Raw genomic sequence first — 23,172 nt, 5'->3', positions numbered from 1 at the left:
AATATAGAAGGAAAATAACCAAAGGGAAAAAAAGGCAGAGAATAAATCTGCTGTGCAAAAGTCTAAGCTACCCGTCACGAGTGGATAAAATGAAGCATCCTGTACTTCCAGTTTCACTAGGGAGAGGGGGAACTCAAGACACGGTGTAAAAACTGCTTCCAGAAGTGATGGCAGCGGCTGTACAGAAAGGCAACCAGCTCTTGCTTGTATTTAAACATGATCTACACACTAGTCTTTTTGTAATCTCAGCTTTAAAATTACATTGCTCTAAATTTTCAGGATTTGCCATTTCAGAGCTGCCTAAAGACAATTAGCCCACTATCCCCTTATCTCTGAAACGTGCCCCATCTAATAGTAACTTAGAATGGGTCAGATATTAAAGTCAATCTGGTTTGGTTAACTGTGGGGTCCAGAATTACAGAAGTCAATTTTTCTATGAGCAAAATTACAAATCTCTTTTACTCACTGTTAATGTTTTTAAATAACCTGCAGAGTACACACTTTCCAGTTGACTCTAAAAATTAACCCACTAACAATTAGAAACAGCTTTGTTGCAGCTGAATTCCTTTTCTGATTACAAGGAAATGCACATCAGTTTTGTTTTAATTCATTTTTTATAAATATACTTGGCTGTTCCTTCTGTGAAAATGGCTCTTCTGTCTCAAAGTTTTATTTTTATGCTATTAATTTATGACAAAATGTGCAAAACTTTCTATTACATTTAACTTACCGAAATAATAAAATCCTATGTTGTAGTACTTGGGAATTCCCTAGGTTATAATGAGAGTTTTAAAATCTGCTTTTGTGAATGATGCTAAAACTGAATATTATATTCTGAATGTGTTTATAAAATGCTACTGTTATAGAGTTACTGTTATAGTTTTGCAATTTGTAAAGAGAGCAAAAGACAGGGACTCCTTTCAAAGGAGGTTCCTCAAGCATCCTATATAATAAAGAGGTAATATGCAAATGGTTGTTACGCTGTGAAGTGTAACGACCAACCACGTAGTGACCAGATCACAGATCAGCAGGAGGGTGGGGCAGCAAGCTACAAGCGGGTGGCCTAGAGCTACAGGAGGGGGCAGGGCAGCAAGCTGTGAGGGAGGGCTGAGGGAGGGGGTAGGGGGAGCTAACGAAGAGCGGGGCGGTGGGCGGAGAGCTACTGGAGGGTGGCAGCGAGCTACTGGTGCACGGATTTGAGCGCAGGACTACTAGTAGAGGAATAAGAAGCCAGTAGGGTATGGTGTAGTATAGTGTTAAAAATATAAGCTTTTGTGTTTAAACCCGTTCTACCAATTAAGAGCTGTGTAACTCTTGTCAAATTATGTAACTTCTTTGAGGCTTAGTTTTCTTATTTGCACAAAGGAGGTATCTCCCAGGGTTATTGTGAATATAAAACTGGATCATGTATTTAATTAACCCTGAGTTCCATTCCCTGCCTAGCTTCCTACCCTAATGGGCTTCTTTGTCTAGTACAGAAGCAGGTTGAAGCTCACCAATGGTTCCTCTTCCCTTCCTCTCATTGTCACAGGTGAACTGGAAAGAGATCAAAATGACTACCCAGCAATTAAAACTGGCCTGCTGGGTTACACTCACACATCAATCTCAATTTAATTCCTTAATCTCAACTACTATGACTATTTTAAGCCCCATGTGTCCTGTTGTCTGGTGGCATTCAACTAAATCCTTTTTGGTTGATTGCTCTTGAGTCAGGAAATATAAACATTTTTCTCATTTAATCCCTAATAGTTTGGTTGAGGCAGAAGTTGAACATATTTTGGAGGTAATGTTCTGAGACTGTACGTGATAGATACTTTAGTACCATTACTTATTAATTATGTGACTTGGGGCATTATCTCTTTGTACCTCGTGTCTCAATTATCACCTCAGTCATCAACTATAAATAAAGAGGGTGATGCTAACCCACAAAATGTTGTTGTGGTGACTTTAGATTCAGGCTCAAGACCTGGTCTAAGTAAGCACTCGGTAAATGTTTTCTTTTCCTGACTGTTATTATTTCTCCCATTGTATTTCTTATCATGGTTTGAAAATACTGGGGAAAGTTATTTAAATGGCATAGATATTTTAATGCCATTATTTTAATTATCTCATAACATATATTAATATTTGACTGAATCTTGAATTTCTAAAACCATCAAATATTGCCCCATCCAGCCCCAGCCCCTGAGAGGAGCTAACTGTTACAGCTTCCTTTCTCTTGTGGATGCTGCCTTGAGAGTTTGACACAGGAAGCCTTAAAACCTTCAGCCAGGTCCCAAGGTCATGAAAGAACAGTACCACTTTCCATATTCATCACAGCACTCCTACGAAAACACTGCCAAATCACCCGGTATTTGGCACAGCATAAAAAAAGAGCAAAGATTTCTGGAAGCAAGACACTTAAGTACTGTCATACACTTAAGATAAAAATTTATGTAGAAATTTACGTTCCTAAAAGGTTATTTTAAAGTATGTAAAGGGGAGGAATAATTCAGGTTTTTCAATTCCTGCTGCCTTGCTATTAGTTTGAAAGAAGAAATGACTATAAAAGCTCAGCAGCTGATGGATACCTGAAGTACAGGCTCCCTGGAAAGGGTGCAGAGAAGCACATCTGGAAGGAAGACACATCCCTAAGATGTACTTGTACTACATGAGGCTGATACTTTGCCAACACCCTCAGGCAACATAAAAAATATGCTGATCTATAAAGTTTATTATTGTGCTACCCACCAGTGGTATATGCCCCACAGAAAAACTAATACAACATTAATAAAATATAACAAGTTATCCTGTAAAATTTAAAGGCAATTAAAACAAAAAGGCTTTGTCTTATTTTCTCATAATCTGAAGTTATGAAAACCCCACAAAGATGTGAGCCACTGAGAGTATTAGGATCCTTTTATAAAAGGAATGACTTTGCAATAAATGGTTAAAACCCATACACCCTCTCTCCACTAAAGCTCCTAGTTAAGACTTAAGAAGATCTTCATTCTGAAGAAACCAATTACATTTTTTTACCATTACCATTTAAAAATTACGTGTTTATAGAGACATTCCATTGGTAGCATAATTAAGCACAACTTCATCATAAACAATAACTTTACTGTACACAGTATGTTGGTAAAAATATATATCATACCCCAAATCCTGCCTCACAGAAATCTATTGGCATTTACAAAAACTGTCCACAATGTTCTTGGGACAAATAATTATAGCCACATTCCTTTTGTATTTTAATATCTACTTGCAATTACAGTATTTCACTTATTTTTGTTTATGAAGTTTCCAAACTTTTGCATAAATCCTCGAAACTTGTTTTCATTTGGCTGATACGTGTGGTAAACATTAGTGTTGTAATGAAGCCTTGGACTGGACCTACCATAGCTATTGCCCACAGTTGTGGGTTTCATTTCTGGGCGGTGGAGACTGCTATTTGACATGCTGTTTGTTGGCTGAATAGAATTCTCAATCTTACAAAATGGCTCAAAACGACTGTAAATGCGCCGGTCAGTTGACTGAGTTCTTAGAAGCTCATTGGGCTGTGACCTTGTAGGAGGAGCTGGTTTTCTGACAGGAGCAACGACTCTATTAACCTCCTTTGAATCTCGGTATTGGATCTGTTCTGTGTTAAATCTCGGGGCAGAGGCATCCCCCGCCCTTTCTAAGAACTTTTCAACTGGACTTGGAGAAGGCATTATTTCATTACTTCCATCGGGGGGAGAATGCATCCCCTGGGAGGAGCTAACCGTTACGTCTTCCTTACTCTTGTGGATGCTGCCTTGGGAGTTTGACGAGGAAGCACGCTTTCTTCTAGGAGACGACTCAACTTTCGGTTCTGACTTTTTGGGGTTTTGATTCTCTTCAGCCTCAGAAGCCAAAGTGTCAGAACTGCTACACATTCTATAAAAGGGAGATGCCTTATTTTTGGATAAATTTTCTTTCTTTTCTGGGCTAAGGCTAAGTAATGACCTTAACTTCTGAGATCCCTTTTTCAAAAAGCTTGGGGAACCCTTAACTTCTTTCTTTGAAGTGAGGTCTTTGTTAGATTCCTCTTTATTCACATCGAGCAAAGCAGCAATGGAAATGGACTTGGCAGCTGCGCCACTCGGCGGGTCTCCCTTGATCACCTCCTCCTCCTCTTCCACACTATCGGTCACATTGTGCATGCTTTTAGAACTTTTCAGCAAATCCTCTTTGGGTTTTGCAGGCTGTCGAATTCGATTCCTGGTAAGCGTACTATAAACATAATGCTTACTATTTCCATGATCTAAATTGACTTTTGAGTGGTCAAAGAATGGGAAACTTCGCCTTTTAAGCAGATTCTCGTTTTGTTGTTGATTCTTTAGGTTTTCTGTCTGCTTATTTGCACACAAGTTTGTATATAAATAGTTGCTTGACTCTGGATGGCCATCTGTAGTTTGGTTTAAGACTGCTGAGTGGTTTTCAGGCGTCTGCAAGGGGTGCATTCTTGGCGACTCTGCCTGCAATGGTAGCTTGGGGATGGATTCTGGCAAGGGTTCATCTGTCAAATGCTCTGCCCTGGTAGGGGTATCTGGGACCTCCTTGGGTGTGTCACTTCCCTGGGAACCAATGATAGTTGAATTTGAAGAGCCAGTTGTACAACTATTTACTTCTTGCTGCTCAGGTAAAGTTGGTTTAAACACTAAAGAGGGGCGAAGCCGCGAATGTGTATAAAGGGCACTGGCTTTCAAGTTCTCACAGCTACCATAGTTCTCAAACCGGTCACCTAGTGCCGATCCATTAGAATCAGGTGCAGCTTCTGAATGATCATTTAGGTAGGATTCGATCCTCCAGTTACGCAAGAATGACTTTGTGGTATTTTCAAGGGTTGGCATTCGTTGTTGCAAAAAGCGAACATGATTATCTGTCCCATTAAAAGACCTCCGGACATTTGAATTCCTCTCTGCAAGATGTGTTGTTTTCCTCTGGGCAAGCCAATTGCCAAAACTCTGGGCAGGGGTGACCTGGGGGCTCGCATAGCCTCCCCGGGACGAGGATGCCACACTCAGACTATCCGAAGGCTTTTTCCAGTTACCAGGAGGATTGATGGTGCGATTCACGGTCCTGTTCAGCAACAGGTATGACGCCGTTTCTGGCTGTTCCCCAGCATAACTGTGCCTCTTCCAATTTTCATTCTGACTGGGCTGATACTGACGGATTGTATTTGGACCATTAAAGTTGGGAACAAAATGAGGTTTGTATCCAGGATTCCTCATGCTATATTTGTCATGTTCATTCCGAGTGTATAGCCCTCTGTTTTTGAAGTAACTAGCATCTAGGTTATGGATTTGGTCTTGTCTAGCAAGAAAGTTTCTCTGGCTGGAAGCAGAAGCCAGTGAAGAGAGTGAACGCTGGTAAGTGCCGTTCTCCCACAGAGCTTTGCTGTGCTTCACCCTGGCTGATTCTTCCTGAGCAAAGGGACTGGGGACACAGGACCTGGCATAGAGTGTCCTGAATTCTTCATCAAAGGACTCAACAAGTTGTCCTGTGATTACCTGAACCATGCTGAGGTGAGCTTTTTCAAATGACCACATGTAGCTGGGGGAAAAAAAAATCAAAATTAGAAAATTTTACATTGGCTGAGTTAAAAGATTAATGACAATATATATAGCTCTACTAAGAAAAATGTGTGGCTTAATGCCGACAAAAGAGTATATTTTTCATTTGTTTTCCTTGACAACCATAATTTAGAACATCTCCAATCATTACATGCCTGTAATAAATACATAAGCCGCCCCACTCCCATATTCATATTTTAAATAATAAATCAACTCAAGTTCTGGGTTTGAATCCACCCACAATTCTTTATACAAGAAGTCCAAAGAAAAGTCTGCTATGCATTTTGGATCTCTGCCTGCTAAGATTTTATGGAATAAAAAATGATATGATATTTCATATATAGCATCCGGGCAAGGTCCAGGCAAACTAGTGCCACAGGAAAAGTTGAGAGAACTGGTTTCTGCTGATCTCTCTAGTCCCATGAAGTGGAGCCTCAGTTTATTCTTATCCAAAATCAGAACAAGAACAGCATAATCGCTAAAATTCTTTATACTTTGAACATGTTATAATGCCTGATAGGCCTATGCAAATAGGATGTGGGGACTTGTAAACCGAGAGAGGGTTTGTGGGCAGTAGTTATTAAACAGTGCACTCAGTGTTCTCAGGATTGATAAATTTAATCCTCACAAACCATGCCAGTCAGAATGCCAATTCAGATCTTCTAATATAGGTACAATTTCTAGGAAAATAAATTTGTGACTACTTTATAGTATTTTGTGGAACTTCCGGTCTCTTTTTCAGAGTTTAGAGCAAACAGTTACCTTGAAGCTTCATGTAAAATGTTAAATCTGTTGTTTGAAAATCTAAATAATTAATATGCAGAGTCACTGAGCTAAAAAGGAAATGACTAATATGTTATGTATCAAATAATTACATGATGCAATAGGGGTTAATACAAGGAAAAAACTACAGAGACATTCTCCGCAATAAAGGACTTTAGTGTTTATACAGGGGGTACAATAACGCAGGCAGATTAAATTATTAAAAGAATGTGCAGAGTAATAATGTAAAATACACTAAATACTATAAACAGTAGTATGCAACTTAATTATTCTGATATGCTTAATGTTATCTAGAATACTTATTGAATGATGGTATGAGTACAACATTTACTACGTGTTCTTTATTTACACACTAGAGGCCCGATGCACGGAATTTGTGCAAGAGTAGGCCTTCCTTTCCCCAGCTGCCGGCACCGGCTTCCATCTGGCACCGAGGACCCAGGCTTCCCTCGCAGCCCTGGCTTTTATTATTATAGATGTGTTGGCCACCAGGCTGACTTAAAAGAAATGGTGCAAAAGTGAATCATTAAAGAAATTTCAATCCAACTAAAATTTCAATCCAACTGAAATTTCAATCTAACACTGAAGTGTGTTAGAAACAGCAAGCAAAGGAATGAATAGTCAGCTATCAAATGCAAGAAAAATCCCTGGAGAAAGTGGAAGTGTAGCAATATTTTGATAGAAACTAGACAACCCTGAAGTTCACACACAAAAGGTGTGGGAGGACAATTTGTGTGGAAGAAGAAACATAGAAAAAGGAAGTAATAATGGTCATGTATTGATTGGACACAGGAAACAAATTACATTTACCTGAAGTAAAGAAGCTATATAAGAGATGGATGAACCTTAAAAGCAAAGCAGAGTTGGATTGTGTGGAATCTGTTCCCAGGTTTGAATAAGTTATAATAAAAAGAGATGTTTGAAGAATGATTTTTTTTCTTTAGCTAATTGTTGTATAGACTTGAAAGATGAGGGATTGCATTCACTGTGAAGAGTAAAGTAGCTGCAATGAGGTGATAAGAGACTAAACCAGAGCAGAAATTGGAATGAGTAAAAATGGTGAGCCACTAACAAGCAGAAAGAATATCTGCAGGTCATAAAAAGACTGTGCATAGGATATAAAAGAATTACCTGCAGGTGTGGAGCTTAGGAATCTGAGAAGATAATGGTACTAATGAATGTGTGGCAGTTGGAAAATGTTCTAGGATTTGGTAAATCAGAAAATACGATTGAATTCACCTATTGGTAAACATTTACTACACAATTTCCACTAAGTTCTACAGTCTCTTATTCTTAAATATAAAGACAGTGCAAAAGATAGACAGACATTAGAATAAAGTTTAGAAGATAGCTTATAATGCTTAAAAGCTTAGATGCATTATAGAAACCAAACCAAACAAACACAAAAAAGGTACTTGGAGGAAAAGAGAAAATGGACAAATAAGAATAAATATGCACACACACAATTAATATTTTCAAAGAAATAAAGAGAGAAATAAGTACATAAAACACAGGATGTTAGGAAAATATTTCAAGTAGCAGATATTCAAAATATTTTATAACAAAATTTTAAAAAATAGATATTAAGCAGGAGGAAATCCGCCTGTTAGTAATAATACCCCCACTACTGGATAGAAAATTACAGGGGGAAAAATACAATGGGAACTGAAATCTAGTTAAGAATTCCAGAGACAGACAATAGAGACAATTGAGGAGAAGACATTATCAAAGAATAAATGAGAAAGCTTCTCAGAATCCAAAGACACAACTATTGGGATTGCCCAGAACAACAAAAGGAAAACAGGCCTAAATCTAGAAACATCTTAATAAATTTGAGAATAGCATGGAATAAAAGGGAAATCCTAGGCCCTGGCTGGGTAGCTCGGTTAGTTAGAGCGTCCTGAAATATTAAGTCAGTGGTTTCGATCTCCTGCCAGCACAAATACAGAAATCAACTAATGAATGTATAAATATGTGGAACAACAAATCAATGTTTCTTTCTCTCTCTCTTTCTCCCCCTTTCTAAGCTCTCTCTTAAAATAAATAAATTAAGAGAGTAATCCTAGACGTTCCCAGAAAGAAAAAAAAATATATAAAGTTACATGAAGAGAATTTGAAGTACAATTGTTTGAGACTTCTTAAATAGCAATTTTGAATGCAGGGCAATGCCTTCCAAATTCAGAGGGAAAAAATGACTTAACTTAGAGTTTTATCGCCAGTTAAAACATAAATCATCTGGAATTATGAATTTTTGGACTTAAAAAATTCCTACGCTGATAGAAAATGTTCTTGAGCAAATTTGAGAGAAAAACCATGACTGGAAACAAAAAAATGAGTTAAAAATGGGATTAAAAGTAGGATTTTAAAAACTGTAGCTCAAACTACCTGAAAATATCAGAACCTCAGCTGTGCTCATTAAAGACCTGTTAGTCCAGACTGGACATCACAGATTGTTGGTAGTAATTGAGCATCTGGAAAAGTTTGTACTAAGAATTCTATAGTCAACTGGGAGAAAAAAAAACAACTAATAGAAAACAAAGACAATGAATAAAACCAAAACAAAATGGTCATTAACATTGTTGTGAAGGAGAAAACATATCATAAATCACTTCATCACTTATCAATAATAAATTCTGACACAACTTCAGTAATGTAAACCCAGATTTCTTATTTAACCAAAAAATAATGATAAACTGTATAGGGTGAATGGGAATCAGGAGGGCAAGTGGATATGAGTGGGTACAAAATATAACTCTTCGATTGCCATAATATAAAGTCAAAAGATCATATCTCAAAGTGATCAGTTTAGCCTGGGCAGGATGGCTCAGTTATTTGAGCATTGTCCTGTGCATCAAAAGGTTGCTAGTTCAATTCCTGGTCAGGGACATACCTGGGCTATGGATTCTATTCCCTGTGGGTCACATAAGGAAGACTACTGATGGATGTTTCTCTCTCTCTCCCTTTTCTTTTCTCTCTCTCTTTCTCTCTCACTTTCTCCCCTCCTTCTCTCTCCAAGCATGTCATCGGGTGAGGATTAAAAAATAATGATAAAATAAAATTGATAAATCTAGAAATAGCAGTATAATCACATTATTTAAGAGAATGAAATACATATCAGGAGAACTAGCTAAATAATTAAATAATTGCCCAGCTGGCATGGCTTGGTGGTTGAGTGCTGACCTATGAACCAGGGGATCACGGTTAGATTCCAGGTCAGGGCACATGCTCCAGTTGCAGGCTCATTCCCCAGTGGGGTGTGTGCAGGAGGCAGCTGATCTGATGTTTCTCTCTCACATCGATGTTTCTCTCTCTCTCTTCCTCTCCCTCTCTCTCTAAAAGCAATAAAAACACATTTTTTACAAAAAGTGATTCAAGAACTCTGAGTTTGGATTGGGGGTAATAAGTGATAAGTGATGTCCATGGAGTGAAAACAGTGACAGGTTGTGGCATGGATTTCTAAATATGATGATCAGCAAGTCTGATCAAAGATGGCATCTTGGAGCCAATAACTTCAGTGAAACTTACTTCACTTTAATGAAACTTTTAGAAAGATTATAAGATTTAAAAAGAGCTTATCAAATTCTGTCAGTCAATGTTGTGGATAATACTAAATATCTTCCAGATTTTCATAGAACTTCAAATGAGGGTATCCAATTAAAAAAATTTTATTTACACACATTGATAAAAAGTATGTAACTGTTTTATCTCATTAATGTTAGGATCATGATATGACAATACACTTAGGTTTTCCTGATAAAACCATCACCATGTTGAGTGAGCTGTCACACAATGTGTGACTGTGGTTAGTACAGACATCAGACCTGTGTAAAAATGCTGGGAGTTTAAAATATGAAGACTGCCCGGCTGGTGTGGCTCAGTGGTTGAGCATCAGCCCATGAACCTGGAGGTCACAGTTTGATTCCCGGTCAGGGCACATGCCCAGGTTGTGGGGCTCGATCCCTAGTAGGGGGCACACAGCAGGAGGCATCCAATTGATGATTTTCTCTCATCACTGATGTTTCTATCTATGAGAAAAACAGTGACAATTACAATTTCTTGCCTATGAGAAAAACAGTGACAATTACAGAATGTAAGAGACAAAGGATGGTTTTAACCTAAAGGAACTAAAAATTTTGGTCAATTTCTATGAAGACTGGTTCATAACTGTTTCACCAGATCCTGTTAACAGTATGAAAGTTTCATGATAATTAGTCAGAAAAAAACAAAAGTGACAAGGGCCGACAACCATTAATTTTTAAAATAAATATATTTAAAATTAACATAACATCATAAAGAGATAGAGTTATTAGTTAAGAGTTTTGATTAATTTTTATAATCTGTGGTCTTAGGCATTTCATATCCACTTCCATAAATGATCATTTTAATTCTGCTTCTGGCTTATGATATAGATAGAAAGATAACAGTTTTTGTTGCTGTTGTTTGTTTTTCCCCAAATCACCTCTAAACTAGCTCAATTAGCTGAAGGTCTGGGGCGGGGGGTGGGGACTGGCTGGAGGGGGGTCAATGGGGGAAAAAAAGGGACATGTGTAATACTTTCAACAATAAAAATTATTTAAAAAAATAAAGTAGCTCAGCTATAGTCATCTCAAAATATAGCACCTATTAACACCAAATGGTAGCAAAACAAAGTTCAGGTGAATTTATTGTTGAAAGATCATCTTAAAAGTCAAGTTAAATAATAAAAATGGAAAGCATTCATTATTATGAGATTAATGAATAAACACCATTCTATAAGTCAAGTGAATGCCCAATTTTAATTAAAATTTCAATTAAAATCAAGTGGATCTGAACAAATATATACACATATAATGAGTTTTTAAAAGGACTCATTAATTTTAAGCACTGGTTGTAATTTCTGCTCTTCACACATTTTCCTTTAGAACTCCAAACTACATTTTCCAAAAAGGATCCCCTAGAAAGGGAAATTGGCAAATAACAGTTTTTTTAAAGGCCTAAAATAACAGCTTACATTAGAGGTTTTGGATGCATTAACTCTAATTCTCATAACAACGGCATGAGGTAGTTCTATGATTATCTTCCCTTTAGAGAGGAGCAAGCTCAAGTGCAACCACATTAAGTAACTTGCCCACAGCCTTCCACTTTAACATGTTGCCTCATTCTTGCGGACTTTTAAGTTCCTAAGGTTTCCTCTCACACTGTCCTGCTTACATCCACAGGTCTCCTGGCTTCTTGCCACAGTCTTTAGTAAGGAGTCCACTCTGTCCTGGTGACCTGGCAGTGCATACATGATCGTTGGTACTTTCCTCGGCCTGTTAATATAGCCTCGCTCTGTATCCCATTCAGGACCGATGCCTGAAATTTGTAAGAGAATATTAGGGCAGTGGAGAGCCAGTGGGATCTGGACTGTGCTGCCAGTCCTGGACTGCCTGTGGTCCTTATCTGTGGGGTTTTAGACAAGTCACTTAAACTCCTGGAACTTCAATTTCATCATTTATAAAATGCAGAAGAAAACAACATTTGTAAGGATGGGATTGAAATATATAAATGAACTAAGCTGGAACAGAGTAGATATACCACCAGGAGAAGCCTCAAAAGATGCCAGAGAGTAGAATCCGAGTCACCTGTCTAGTGTCTACTGTGACAGCCAGACTCTTAAAAGTACTTTTTAGTAGTATTAGTGACTACATAATTATCAGCTTCTCAATAGCGATGAAATAAGAAAGATCTGTTCAACAGGTTCTTCAAAAATGATAAACTGCTTCCATTTAAAAATATATTTTTATTGATTTCAGAGAGGAGGGAGAGGAAGAGATAGAAACATCAATTATGAGAGAGAATCACTGGTTAGCTGCCTCCAGCACACTGGAGGGATCAATCCCACAACCTGGGCATATAGCTTGACAGGGAATCGAACCGTGACCTCCTGGTTCACAGGTTGACACTCAACCACTGAGCCAGGCCTTCTATTTTTATGAGCAATTATTATTAAGTCCACACTATGTACTGCTTTCCTCCATAAGGAACAAAAACACATTTACTACTGTAGAGCCATAGAGAACCTGAGATATCAGTTAACCCCCTCATTCTGGGGATGAAGAACTTGAAGCCAAAGGAAGTTACGGGATTTGCCCAATGTCTTAATGTTCTTGAGAGGTATAGTCAGAACTGAAACCCAAGTCTCCAAGATTGTTTTTATTTTTTTTATTTTTAAGAAATAACTAAATAGATTACATTAACATTGGAAACTAATAGTTTCTGTAAATGATTGATAACAATGCAGGTAAACACAAACTAGGCTGTTATTAAAAAGACAAGAGATACGTGTTGTGCACTGTTGGTGGGAATATAAATAGGTGCAGCCACTGTGGAAAACAGTATAGAGGCTCCTCAAAAAATTTAAAAACACAATTACCATACGACCCAGGAATTCCACTTCTGAATATTTATCTTTAGAAAGCAAAAACACTAACTCAAAAAAGATATCTGAATGCCCATGTTCACTGCATTGGCTATTATTTACAACTTGAGGCCCAGTGCACGGGATTCATGCACTGGTAGGGGGCATGGCCTGCGGGGATTGGCCTGCTGTGGGAGCACCGCTCATCCCGGTCAGCTGAGCTGCTGCAGTGGGAGCAGCCGCTCATCCCAGTCAGCCGAGCAGCTGTGGACCCACGCTCTGAGTGGCTGCTCCTGCTGCGGAGAGCAGCCGCTCAATCCAGTCAGCCGAGTGGCACTCCCACTATGGAAGCACACAGACCACCAGAGGGCAGCTCCTTCATTGAGTTGTCTGCCTTCTGGTGATCAGTGCGTGTCATAGCTACTGGTTGACCGCTCATACTGATTGTTCCGCCATTCAGTCGCTAGGCTTTTATTATATAGGATAGCCAAGATATGGAAGCAACCTACGTGTCCCTCCACAGATAAATGGATAAAAAAGATGTGGTACATATACACTGAGTGGCCAGATTATTATGATCTCTGAACGCATAATAATCTGGCCACTCAGTGTATATCCTATATAATAAAAGGCTAATATGCAAATTGTCCCCTCAACCAGGAGTTCGACCAGCAGGCAGGCCGGCCAACCACCCCGGCCAGGCTGGCCAGACCCCACCCATGCACGAATTCATGCACCGGGCCTCTAATACATACACACACACACACACACACACACACACACACTGAGTGGCCAGATTATTATGTGTTCAGAGATCATAATAATCTGGCCACTCAGTGTATACAACATAAAACTATTCAACCATAGAAAACAATGAAATCTTGCCATTTGCAACAACATGAATGGACTTGAGGTCATTACGCCAAGTGAAATAAATCAGATAGAGATAGACAAATACAGTATGACCTCACTTATATGTAAAAACCCTGTCCCCCCGTCCCCTCCCAAAAAAGAGTTTATAGATACAGAGAACAGATTGGTGGTTGCCAGAGGCAGGGAGATATGGGATGGGTAAAAAGGGTAAATGTGTCAAAATGTACAAACTTCCAATTATAAAATAAATAAGTCCTGGGGATGTAATGTACAGTATGGTGACTATATATATAAAAGCCAAGCGAGTGGAAGGACGGAACGACTGGTTACAATGATGCGCACTGTGGAGGCCAAGTGGCATGATCAGGGGCAGGGCCGGCAGCCAACCTCCCACATCTCCTTCCCCCCAGCAGCCTGGCCCAATTGGCCCCCATCGGAGCTGGCCGGCCGGACCCCACCTGTGCACGAACTCGTGCACCGGGCCTCTAGTAGTTAATAACACTACATTGCATATTTAAAAATTGCTAAGAAAGTAATCTTGAAAGATTATCTTCATCACAAAGATAAGTTTTTTTGTAACTATGTATGGTGATGGATGTTAACTACCCTTATCATGATCATTTAGCATTATATACAAATATTAAACCATTATACCTGAAACTAATATAATGCTACATGTGAATTATAACAATTAAAAAAAGAACTAAGCAGATTACAATAAAATTTGAAACTAATAAATTATTATTAATGTGGGAGATGAACACAATGATCTTACCTGTAAGAACCATACATAACTTTCTGGCAGTCAATTAACAAAAATTTCTGTTCCAATTTTCCATGGAATTTGGCTCCTGTTTTTGAAAGATAATCTTGGCCTTTTACTGTCCTCACTCGAATATTCTAGAATTATACATAAATATAACATAAAAATTAAGGCTAGAAAGGGAATATTTTGAAAAGTAAAATATATGCTAATATAAAACCTTAGTACCCAAAACAGTGTACTTGAAATAATTTTTAAACACATAACCAAAAGACAAATAGTGAAAAGTAAATTGTAAAACACTACCCAAAAAAGAAATACACTAGGAAAAGAGTAATTTAAGATACTACTTTACATTTATACAGGATGATTTCATAAATCACTTAAGGGTCCTATTGCAAGATCCTTTCAAGTTATAAATTCATAATGTCCAAACAACTAAAATTAAAATGAACCCGCCTTTTAAAAAGTCAAATGAAACTGAAATCACTATGCCAAATGACTGTGATAAGCAACATCTGCTGCATGAAAGAATCACTGGAGTCAGTAGTTTCAAGGTTGTATATGCAAAACAGAAGCATTAATTATGACTGCTAGCAAAAAAAATCTCAGAAGCTCAAGTGCCTCACTATCAAGAAAAGCACCATAAACATTCGTCATAAAGATGTGTGCTTTCAGTTACATTTGAAAAAGTACAAGGGGACCCTTTTGGGATCAACCATAATTCTATCTTAAATTATACTGCATATGTATGTATTTTTTTTCTATTTTACTTTTGGAGTAATATAGCTTACTATGTCTTAAATTCGACTGAGACAAAAATAGTACACACACTATCAAAACGGGTACCTGAGGGAAAAAAACATGGAATTCTTACCCTGAGACGTTGAACTTGGCAACCCTGCTTCTCAGTCATGTTTAGGAAATGATTAAAGTTGGATTCATCAAGCAGAATGTATACAGATACCCCTCGAGTTGATGCCTCCACTATTTCTTTGAAAATGTCCACATCTGTAAACATGTCCATCACTAAAGCAATGACCTGTTAAAGATAAGAATATCAAACAATGTTAGATACCCACTAGGAAAATATCAAGAAAGTGGTGCTTTCAATAAAAATTGGATAAAATAGAAAATTAAACACATGAAACATATACATGTATAAACAAGTATTTGTGTTTTTCTAAAATAGAAGGTAAAGGATAAAAAGAATATGTTGAAAATAAACAAAAATAAATATGAAATTAGAGAAAATGGAATGACCTGGGAATAGACACATGGCAACAACAGCCAGGATCATGTAATATGTTAGAAGATGAGCAAAATCATGGGTAGTATATTAAATCATTTTATTTACTCTAATAAGACATTAAAATGAAATACTGGACCATGCATAAATTATACAAGTTGATGACATTCTCTAAACCAGTGGTCGGCAAACTCAGTAGTCAACAGAGCGGCAAACCGTGGCTCCCGAGCTGCATGTAGCTCACAAGCCGTGGTTTGCTGACCACTGCTCTAAACTGTGAAACATATTTGAATTAGATTTTCTCCAACTAGAACAATTTCAATCATTCTAGTGGCCTCTCATGATCCTTTTCTTATTTATAAATGGAATAAGGTGCTGGAAGAAGGGAGATGCTAGGGTTAATAACATCACTCATGTCTTGTGAATATTCTTTAATCAAATATGTGACAAACTCTCAAATTACATTCATAATTATTTTTTATTGTTGATACTATTACACATGTCCCCATTTTTCCCCTTTGACCAGCTCCACCCAGACCCTGTCCTCACCCGCATTCCCTAGTCTTCACCACACTGCTCTCTGTGATTACACTGCATTAATAAGTGGTGTGACAATGTATGGGCACTGAGATGAAGACAAGAAAATGCCCCTATTATAAACTTACTAGTAGCCGGATGCATGGATTCGTGCACCAGTGGGGTCCCTCAGCCTAGCCTACACCCTCTCGCAATCCAGGACTCCTACGGGGATTGGGCCAAAACCGGCAGTCTGACATCCCCCCAAGGATGTAGTAGTGCACAAAGCAGCAGGTGACTGGGGAGGAGCCCGAGCCTGGCCCAGGTGCTGTGCCGCTCCCGCTCATCCTGGCCCTGCTGCACCTGTCACCACCGCTGCTAGGCAGCACTGCCATGGGGCAGGAGAGGCTTGCACCACCGCAGATGCGCTTGCCAGCAGTGAGCCCGGCGTCTGGCGCCCATTGGTCAGCTGAGCGGCGGTCCCACAGTGCGAGTGCACTGACCACCAGGGGGCAGATCCTGCATTGAGCATCTGCCCCTTGGTGGTCAGTGCACCTCATAGCAACTGGTTGACTAGTCATTCAATTGTTGGGTCATTCGGTCACTTAGGTTTTTATATATAAAGATTTTACAAAATAACTCTTAGACACATATGTGTAGAATAGTCTGGTACCAATTTCTTTTTTAACTTGAAAGAACTTTTTTTTTTTATTGATTAAGATATTACATATGTGTCCTTATCCCCCCATTGTCTCCCCACCCCACTCCCGTTTATGCCCTCACCCCCCTGGTGTCTGTGTCCATTGGTTATGCTTATATGCATGCATACAAGTCCTTTGGTTGATCTCTCCTCCTTACCCCCACCCTCCCCTGCCTTCCCTCTGAGGTTTGAGCATCTGATCAATGCTTCTGTCTCTGGATCTGTTTATGTTCATCAGTTTGTGTTGTTCATTATAATCCACAAATGAGTGAGATCATGTGATATTCATCTTTCTCTGACTGGCTTATTTCGATTAGCATAATGCTCTCTAGCTCCACTGATATTGTTGCAAATGGTAGGAGTTCCTTCCTTTTTATAGGAGCGTAGTATTCCACTGTGTAGATGTACCACAGGTTTTTAATACACTCATCTGCTGATGGGCACTTAGACTGTTTCCAAATCTTAGCTACTGTAAATTGTGCTGCTATGAACACAGGGGTGCATACATCCTTTCTGATTGGTGTTTCTAGTTTCTTGGGATATATTCCTAGAAGTGGGATCACTGGGTCAAATAGGAGTTCCATTTTTAGTTTTTTGAGGAAACTCCATACTGTTCTCCACAGTGGCTGCACCAGTCTGCATTCCCAACAGCAGTGCATGAGGGTTCCTTTTTCTCTGCATCCTCGCCAGCACTTGTCATTTGTTGATTTGTTGATGATAGCCATTCTGACAGGTGTGTGATGGTACCGCATTGTCATTTTGATAGAAAGGAATTTTTTTAAAATATATATTTTATTGATTTTTTACAGAGAGGAAGGGAGAGAGATAGAGAGTTAGAAACATCAGTCAGCTGCCTCCTGCACACGCCCCCACTGGGGATGTGCCCACAACCAAGATACACGCCCCTGACTGGAATCGAACCTGGGACCCTTCAGTCCGCAGGCTGACGCTCCATCCACTGAACCAAACCAGTTAGGGCGATAGAAAGGAATTTTTAAAATAATTATACACATGGTATTCTTAAAGACATTATTAGCATATCTAAAGAATTTATCTTTAATTTGCCAGATAGTTTCATGTAACAAATTACTGGAAACTTTGGAAAGGAACAAATACACAGTATCAGGATAAAGGTTTTTGTTTGCAAAAAGTAATTGAAGTCACTCATCCAATGGATGATTCTAGCACAGCTAAGGGGGAACAAATGCCAGTCTCTCTTGCCTGACAAATAATACACTGGATCAGAATTCAGGAGACTAGATTATATATCTTTGACAAGCTTATCTGATGGCAATTGAGTCTGGTAGCTTATCAGGACTTCTGGTGCACTGTACTATCACTTGATATTGAAAAATAATATGAAGTCTACAGAAAATTTCAGTTGTGCCAAGAGAGGTAAAATGAAATGTTGACTTTTCTTTCTTTTTAATAGTGGATTACATTCCTGGAAAGGAATAATTAGAAATGAGGTATGCCAAACCTAATCTGAAGGTATTATATTCTCAGCTATCAAAAATCACACTGTGCTTTAGAAATTATCACAATGGTTATATATAATCAAAGAAATTATACCTATAATATTAGGATAAAGACTTTTGAAAAGATATATCAATTGATTTTATAAGTCAGTATAGAAGCTGGTTACAGTAAATAGTATTCAACAAACTACCATGATATTATATAATATTTAAGTTCTTATCTTGCTTCTTCATTAATTCCTATTTTATTCTTGCTTTGTAAGTTGAAAAAGGAAATAAATTCATCCATCAGCAACATGAGAAACATTTTTAGAAAGAGATTCCAAGTTGTTTTTAAGATTTGAGTGAAACTTCACATATTTTAGTAGTTTCGGAGAATCTCACTCAAGGATGTTGGTTTTCACTTATCTTTCTCACAGTAGTAAATTTTCCTAAATTACCATGACAGTAAAGGCCACACTGAATTAAAATAATATAAATATGGACAATAAATTCACAATAAGTTCATATTCATGACATAATTTAAGGCCAGTCACAAGATTACATAATCATTTGGTAAGTAATATACTATAATAATAATTCAGAAAAATATTGCTCTATATGTACATGGTTCTTAGGGGTGGTAGAATGAAACAAACTAACAGGGTTTCATGGAAAACCTTAAATAATGAATAATGACTATTTTTAGCCATCCAAGCTAAAACACTATAGCACTGAAAATGACAGTAATATTTTAATACATTTACTGAACTAACCTAAAGTTAGATACTAATTCATGCTTATGAATATAGAATACATTTAGTAAAGATTTATACAGATTATGAAGGATCTTTAAACTGTGACACACGTTTAGATTTGATCTAGATTTCAATATAAAGCCTAAAAATGGAAATATCTGGCCAAAATAGTACCTTGGAAAATGTGTCTCGTAGCAATATTCATATTAAAAATATCTAAATTCTATTGAGTCATTTTGACTGATAAATATTATAAAGCCCTTCTTTATCATTTTATTGTAATTTTCATATTTATAAATGCACTGAAATATTAAAAACAATGTGAGGTAGAAACCAGTGATAGAACTGAAAATTAATGACAGTTTTGATAGAAACTGTTCATCACAATGTTGACATTGAATACATGCATTTCCTTAGAAATATGCTTCACTATCTACAGTATTTTAATTTAGAATCCTGTATTGTTTATTCCTTTGCAAGCTATTAGGATAGAAAGCCATTAGTAATATGCTTCTATATGACCTACTTAACAAAATGTAAGTGTACCTTGGGTTAATGTTCTGCAGTCACAAAATGGTCATTATCACCCTCAAAATTGAAAAATTGAATATTATACCTTTTCTGCTTCAAAATACTAAGCACCATTCAAAAGGACTCGGACTTTTTTGATAATTGCCTGCAAAGATACTGGTGGATTTATTTTTTCCCAAAGCAGAAAAGCTAATAAGGAGTTCAAATTAAAAAGAATGAATGGAGCTCTATAATGACTGTATTTATAAGAAAATTCCACACAACTAGAAAACTTTAAGAATTGAGTAATAGAAATCAAGGGAAACGATCCCTTAGGAAACATATATTTCTGAGTCTGCAAAGCCTGTCAAAAGCAATGTGCTAAATGGATTTCAGAAAAAAGACAGGTTGTTATTACGAATAAGTGCTCTTCGCCCTTCTTCTGCAGCCTAAGTAAAAATCTCCATTTTGTGTGAAATTTCATATATAATATTATGTCCACTAGAATATTATATAGTAAGTTACAGATTTACATTATAAATACTTTTAATTTTTGCAGATATTTAAGTATCTATCAGTGTAGACTAGTAGCTGTATCGATATATCAACTGGTTTGGTCTGCCATAAATTAAGTAATATTGGGGAAGTCTCTAAAGTGCATCATTGGAGTCTCAACGCCATCTATTACATCTATCTATATATATAAAAGCCTAAGCAACCGTTACGACCGGTCGACGAACGACTGGTTGACCGGTCGCTATGATGCGCACTGACAACCAGGGGGCAGGCGCTCAATGCAGGAGCTGCCCCCTGGTAGTCAGTGCACTCCCACAGCCAACCTCCCACCACAGCCAACCTCCCACAGCCGCTGGCCAGCAAACCTCCCGTGGTCCCTCCCCCCAGCCAGCTGGCCCCGATCAGCCCCGATTGGGACTGGGCAAGATGGCCCTGATCAGCCCCAATTGCTGGCCAGGCCAAGGGGCCCCCTCCTGTGCACGAATTCATGCACTGGGCCTCTAGTATTAAATAAACCAGAGGAGATCTTGCATACACCAAGTTCTGAAATTCAATGTTTTATTTCCAATTCTCCAACTACTGGATTAAAATGTACGCACTGCACTTAGCTTGTAAAAATCGCACCAAAGAGGACTTGGTGAAAGTGAAAAAACAACAACAACTGGATATTGTAATAAAGTGAACAGGATGTGTAAAGGGAAATGGGCTCTGTTATGTCTACAATATATATTTGGAGAGTCAATTCCTATGTTTGACAACTACTCAGAAGGGAAACTGCATAAATTATTTCCCAGATTTTTTATTTTGAACTAAAGGTCCAGTGCACAAAATTTGTACACTGGAGGTGGGGGATCCCTCAGCCTGGCCTGCGCCCTCTCACAGACTGGGACCCTTAGGTGATGTCTGCCTGCCAGCTTAGTCCCAATCTCCCCAGGGATCGGGCCTAACTTGGCAGTCAGAAATCCCTCTCGCAGTCCGGAGCTCTCGCAGTCCAGGACTACTTGCTCCATACCGCCCGCCTGCAGCAGAGGTGGGAGAGGCTCCCGCCACCGCCGCTGCGCTCGCCAGCTGTGAGCCCGGCTTCTGGCTGAGCAGCGCTCCCCCTGTGGGAGCGCACTGACCACCAGGGGGCAGCTCCTGCATTGAGTGTCTGCCCCCTGGTGGTCAGTGCGCATCATAGCAACCGGTCATTCTGCCGTTCAGTCTATTTGAATATTAGTGTTGTGTTATATATTGAATTATATGATGGAGAGTGCTCATACAGCGCTTTACAAACTAAATGTTTGTGTTCTCTCAAAATTCATAGGTTGACATCCTAACACTAGTTGTGATCCTATTGGGAAGTAGGAACTTTGGGGAGTGATTAGGTCATGAGGGTGGAGCCCTCATGAACAGGATTAGTACCCTTATAAAGGAGACCCCAGAGAGCTCTCACCCCTTCTAACCCTGCACCAGTGTGAGAAGACAGCTGCCCATGAACCAGGTAGGGGAGCCCCACCTGACACTAACTCTGCCAGGGTCTCGAACTTGGGCTCCAGGACTGTGAGAAACAAATATGTGCTGTGTAAGCCACCCAATCCATGGTATTTTTGTTACAGTAGCCCAGAATGAGACCACCGTAAGAATAAATTATGCTTTTATCTTTGTCATATTTAAGGAAAATCTTATATTTGGTTTGCATCCGTAGACATCCTTGCTTTTTAAAATAGCTTTTACTCTAATACCTCAAGAAGGAAAGAAAGAACGAGGAGCAGGCGGGCCTGAAAGAAATTACAAAGACAAGACATAGTCCTTTAACTGATTTCACAATTCAGTCCTCTTGCATGCTCTCATTTTCCTAGCACTTCTAAAAAAAAAAAAAAAAAAAAAGACTTTTCCTGAAAGTCGGCCTGGAAAAGGTTTCTAGCATGGGCCCCTAAAGTCAAAGTGTCAGGGGGTCTAGACAGAGCAGTGAGCTGAGGAAAAACAAGCTCAGGACTTGCCAGCTTAAGTGATCTCAGAAACAGCCCACCTCACACAGCCTAAGGAGGAGTTCTGTGGGAGTTACCTTGAGAGGCCTGGAGAGAGACAAAGAGGGAGCACCAGAGCCATTCTGTTCAACCAGCAAGCAGTTACAATACCCCTAAGTGTATGCAAAACCTAACTCTTGGTGTGTCTTTAAAGGGATGCTCTTTAAAATAAAGATCTGTGACATAATCACAGCACTAGAAATGCTGGTCTATTCGGCTGCTACTGAAGAATCAGAGCAACAGTTTAACCAAATTCTGACAATATTTGTAAAAAAAAGAAGAGTTAAAATGTATATATTTATTTTAAAGTAATAATACTCTACTAGGAAACTATGAAATTTTCAAAGACAAAGTACATGAGTATTTGTTATATAGTATTCTAATATATCAATGTATTAGGTATATAGTATAATAGTATAGGTATGTAGCAACATTACCTCAATAGGAAAGAACTTAAGCGTGTACCAAAATGTAATATTTACATACTAGAGGCCCGGTGCATGAAATCTGTGCATGGAGGGGGGTTGTCCCTCAGCCCAGCCTGTACCCTCTCCAATCTGGGACCCCTCAAGGGATGTCCAACTGCCCGTTTAGGCCCGTTCCCTGGGATCGGGCCTAAATGGGCAGCCGGACATCCCTCTCACAATCCAGGACTGCTGGCTCCCAACTGCTTGCCTGCCTGCCTTCCTGATTGCCCCTAACTGCTTCTGCCTGCCAGCCTGATCACCCCCTAACCACTCTGCTGCCAGCCTGTTTGCCCCCAACTTCCCTCCTCTGCCAGCCTGGTCACCCCTAACGGCCCTCTCCTGCAGGGTTAATCACCTCCAACTGCCCTCCTTTGCAGGCCTGGTCCTTCTCAACTGCCCTCCCTTGCAGGCCAAGTGCCTCCCAACTGCCCTCTCCTGCTGGCCATCTTGTGGTGGCCATCTTGTGTCCACATGGGGGCAGGATCTTAGACCACATGGGGGTAGCTATATTGTGTGTTGCAGTGATGATCAATCTGCATAGTACTCATATATTAGATAGGATAGAGGCCTGGTATGGGGGGGGGGGGCAGCTGGTTTGCCCTGAAGGGTGTCC

General features: G+C 39.0%; 1 protein-coding gene across 1 annotated transcript in view; it reads right to left on the bottom strand.

The window, feature by feature from the left end:
- Nucleotides 1-204: 204 nt before the first annotated feature.
- The window catches only part of FAM83B (family with sequence similarity 83 member B), an 83,716-nt gene continuing 60,748 nt past the window's right edge, over nucleotides 205-23,172 (bottom strand). The window contains exons 3-5 of the mRNA XM_008149574.3: nucleotides 15,255-15,419; nucleotides 14,390-14,514; nucleotides 205-5,559 (exon numbers count right to left, since the gene is read on the bottom strand). Coding sequence (XP_008147796.2) covers nucleotides 3,261-5,559; nucleotides 14,390-14,514; nucleotides 15,255-15,419 — 2,589 coding nt within the window. The 3' untranslated portion in view covers nucleotides 205-3,260. The remainder of the gene's footprint in view (nucleotides 5,560-14,389; nucleotides 14,515-15,254; nucleotides 15,420-23,172) is intronic.

Source organism: Eptesicus fuscus, chromosome 10 (genome assembly GCF_027574615.1).
Source record: "Eptesicus fuscus isolate TK198812 chromosome 10, DD_ASM_mEF_20220401, whole genome shotgun sequence".
Lineage (NCBI taxonomy): Eukaryota > Metazoa > Chordata > Mammalia > Chiroptera > Vespertilionidae > Eptesicus > Eptesicus fuscus.
Note: the sequence above shows the minus strand (reverse complement) of the source record. Positions and strands in the feature narration are given on the sequence as shown.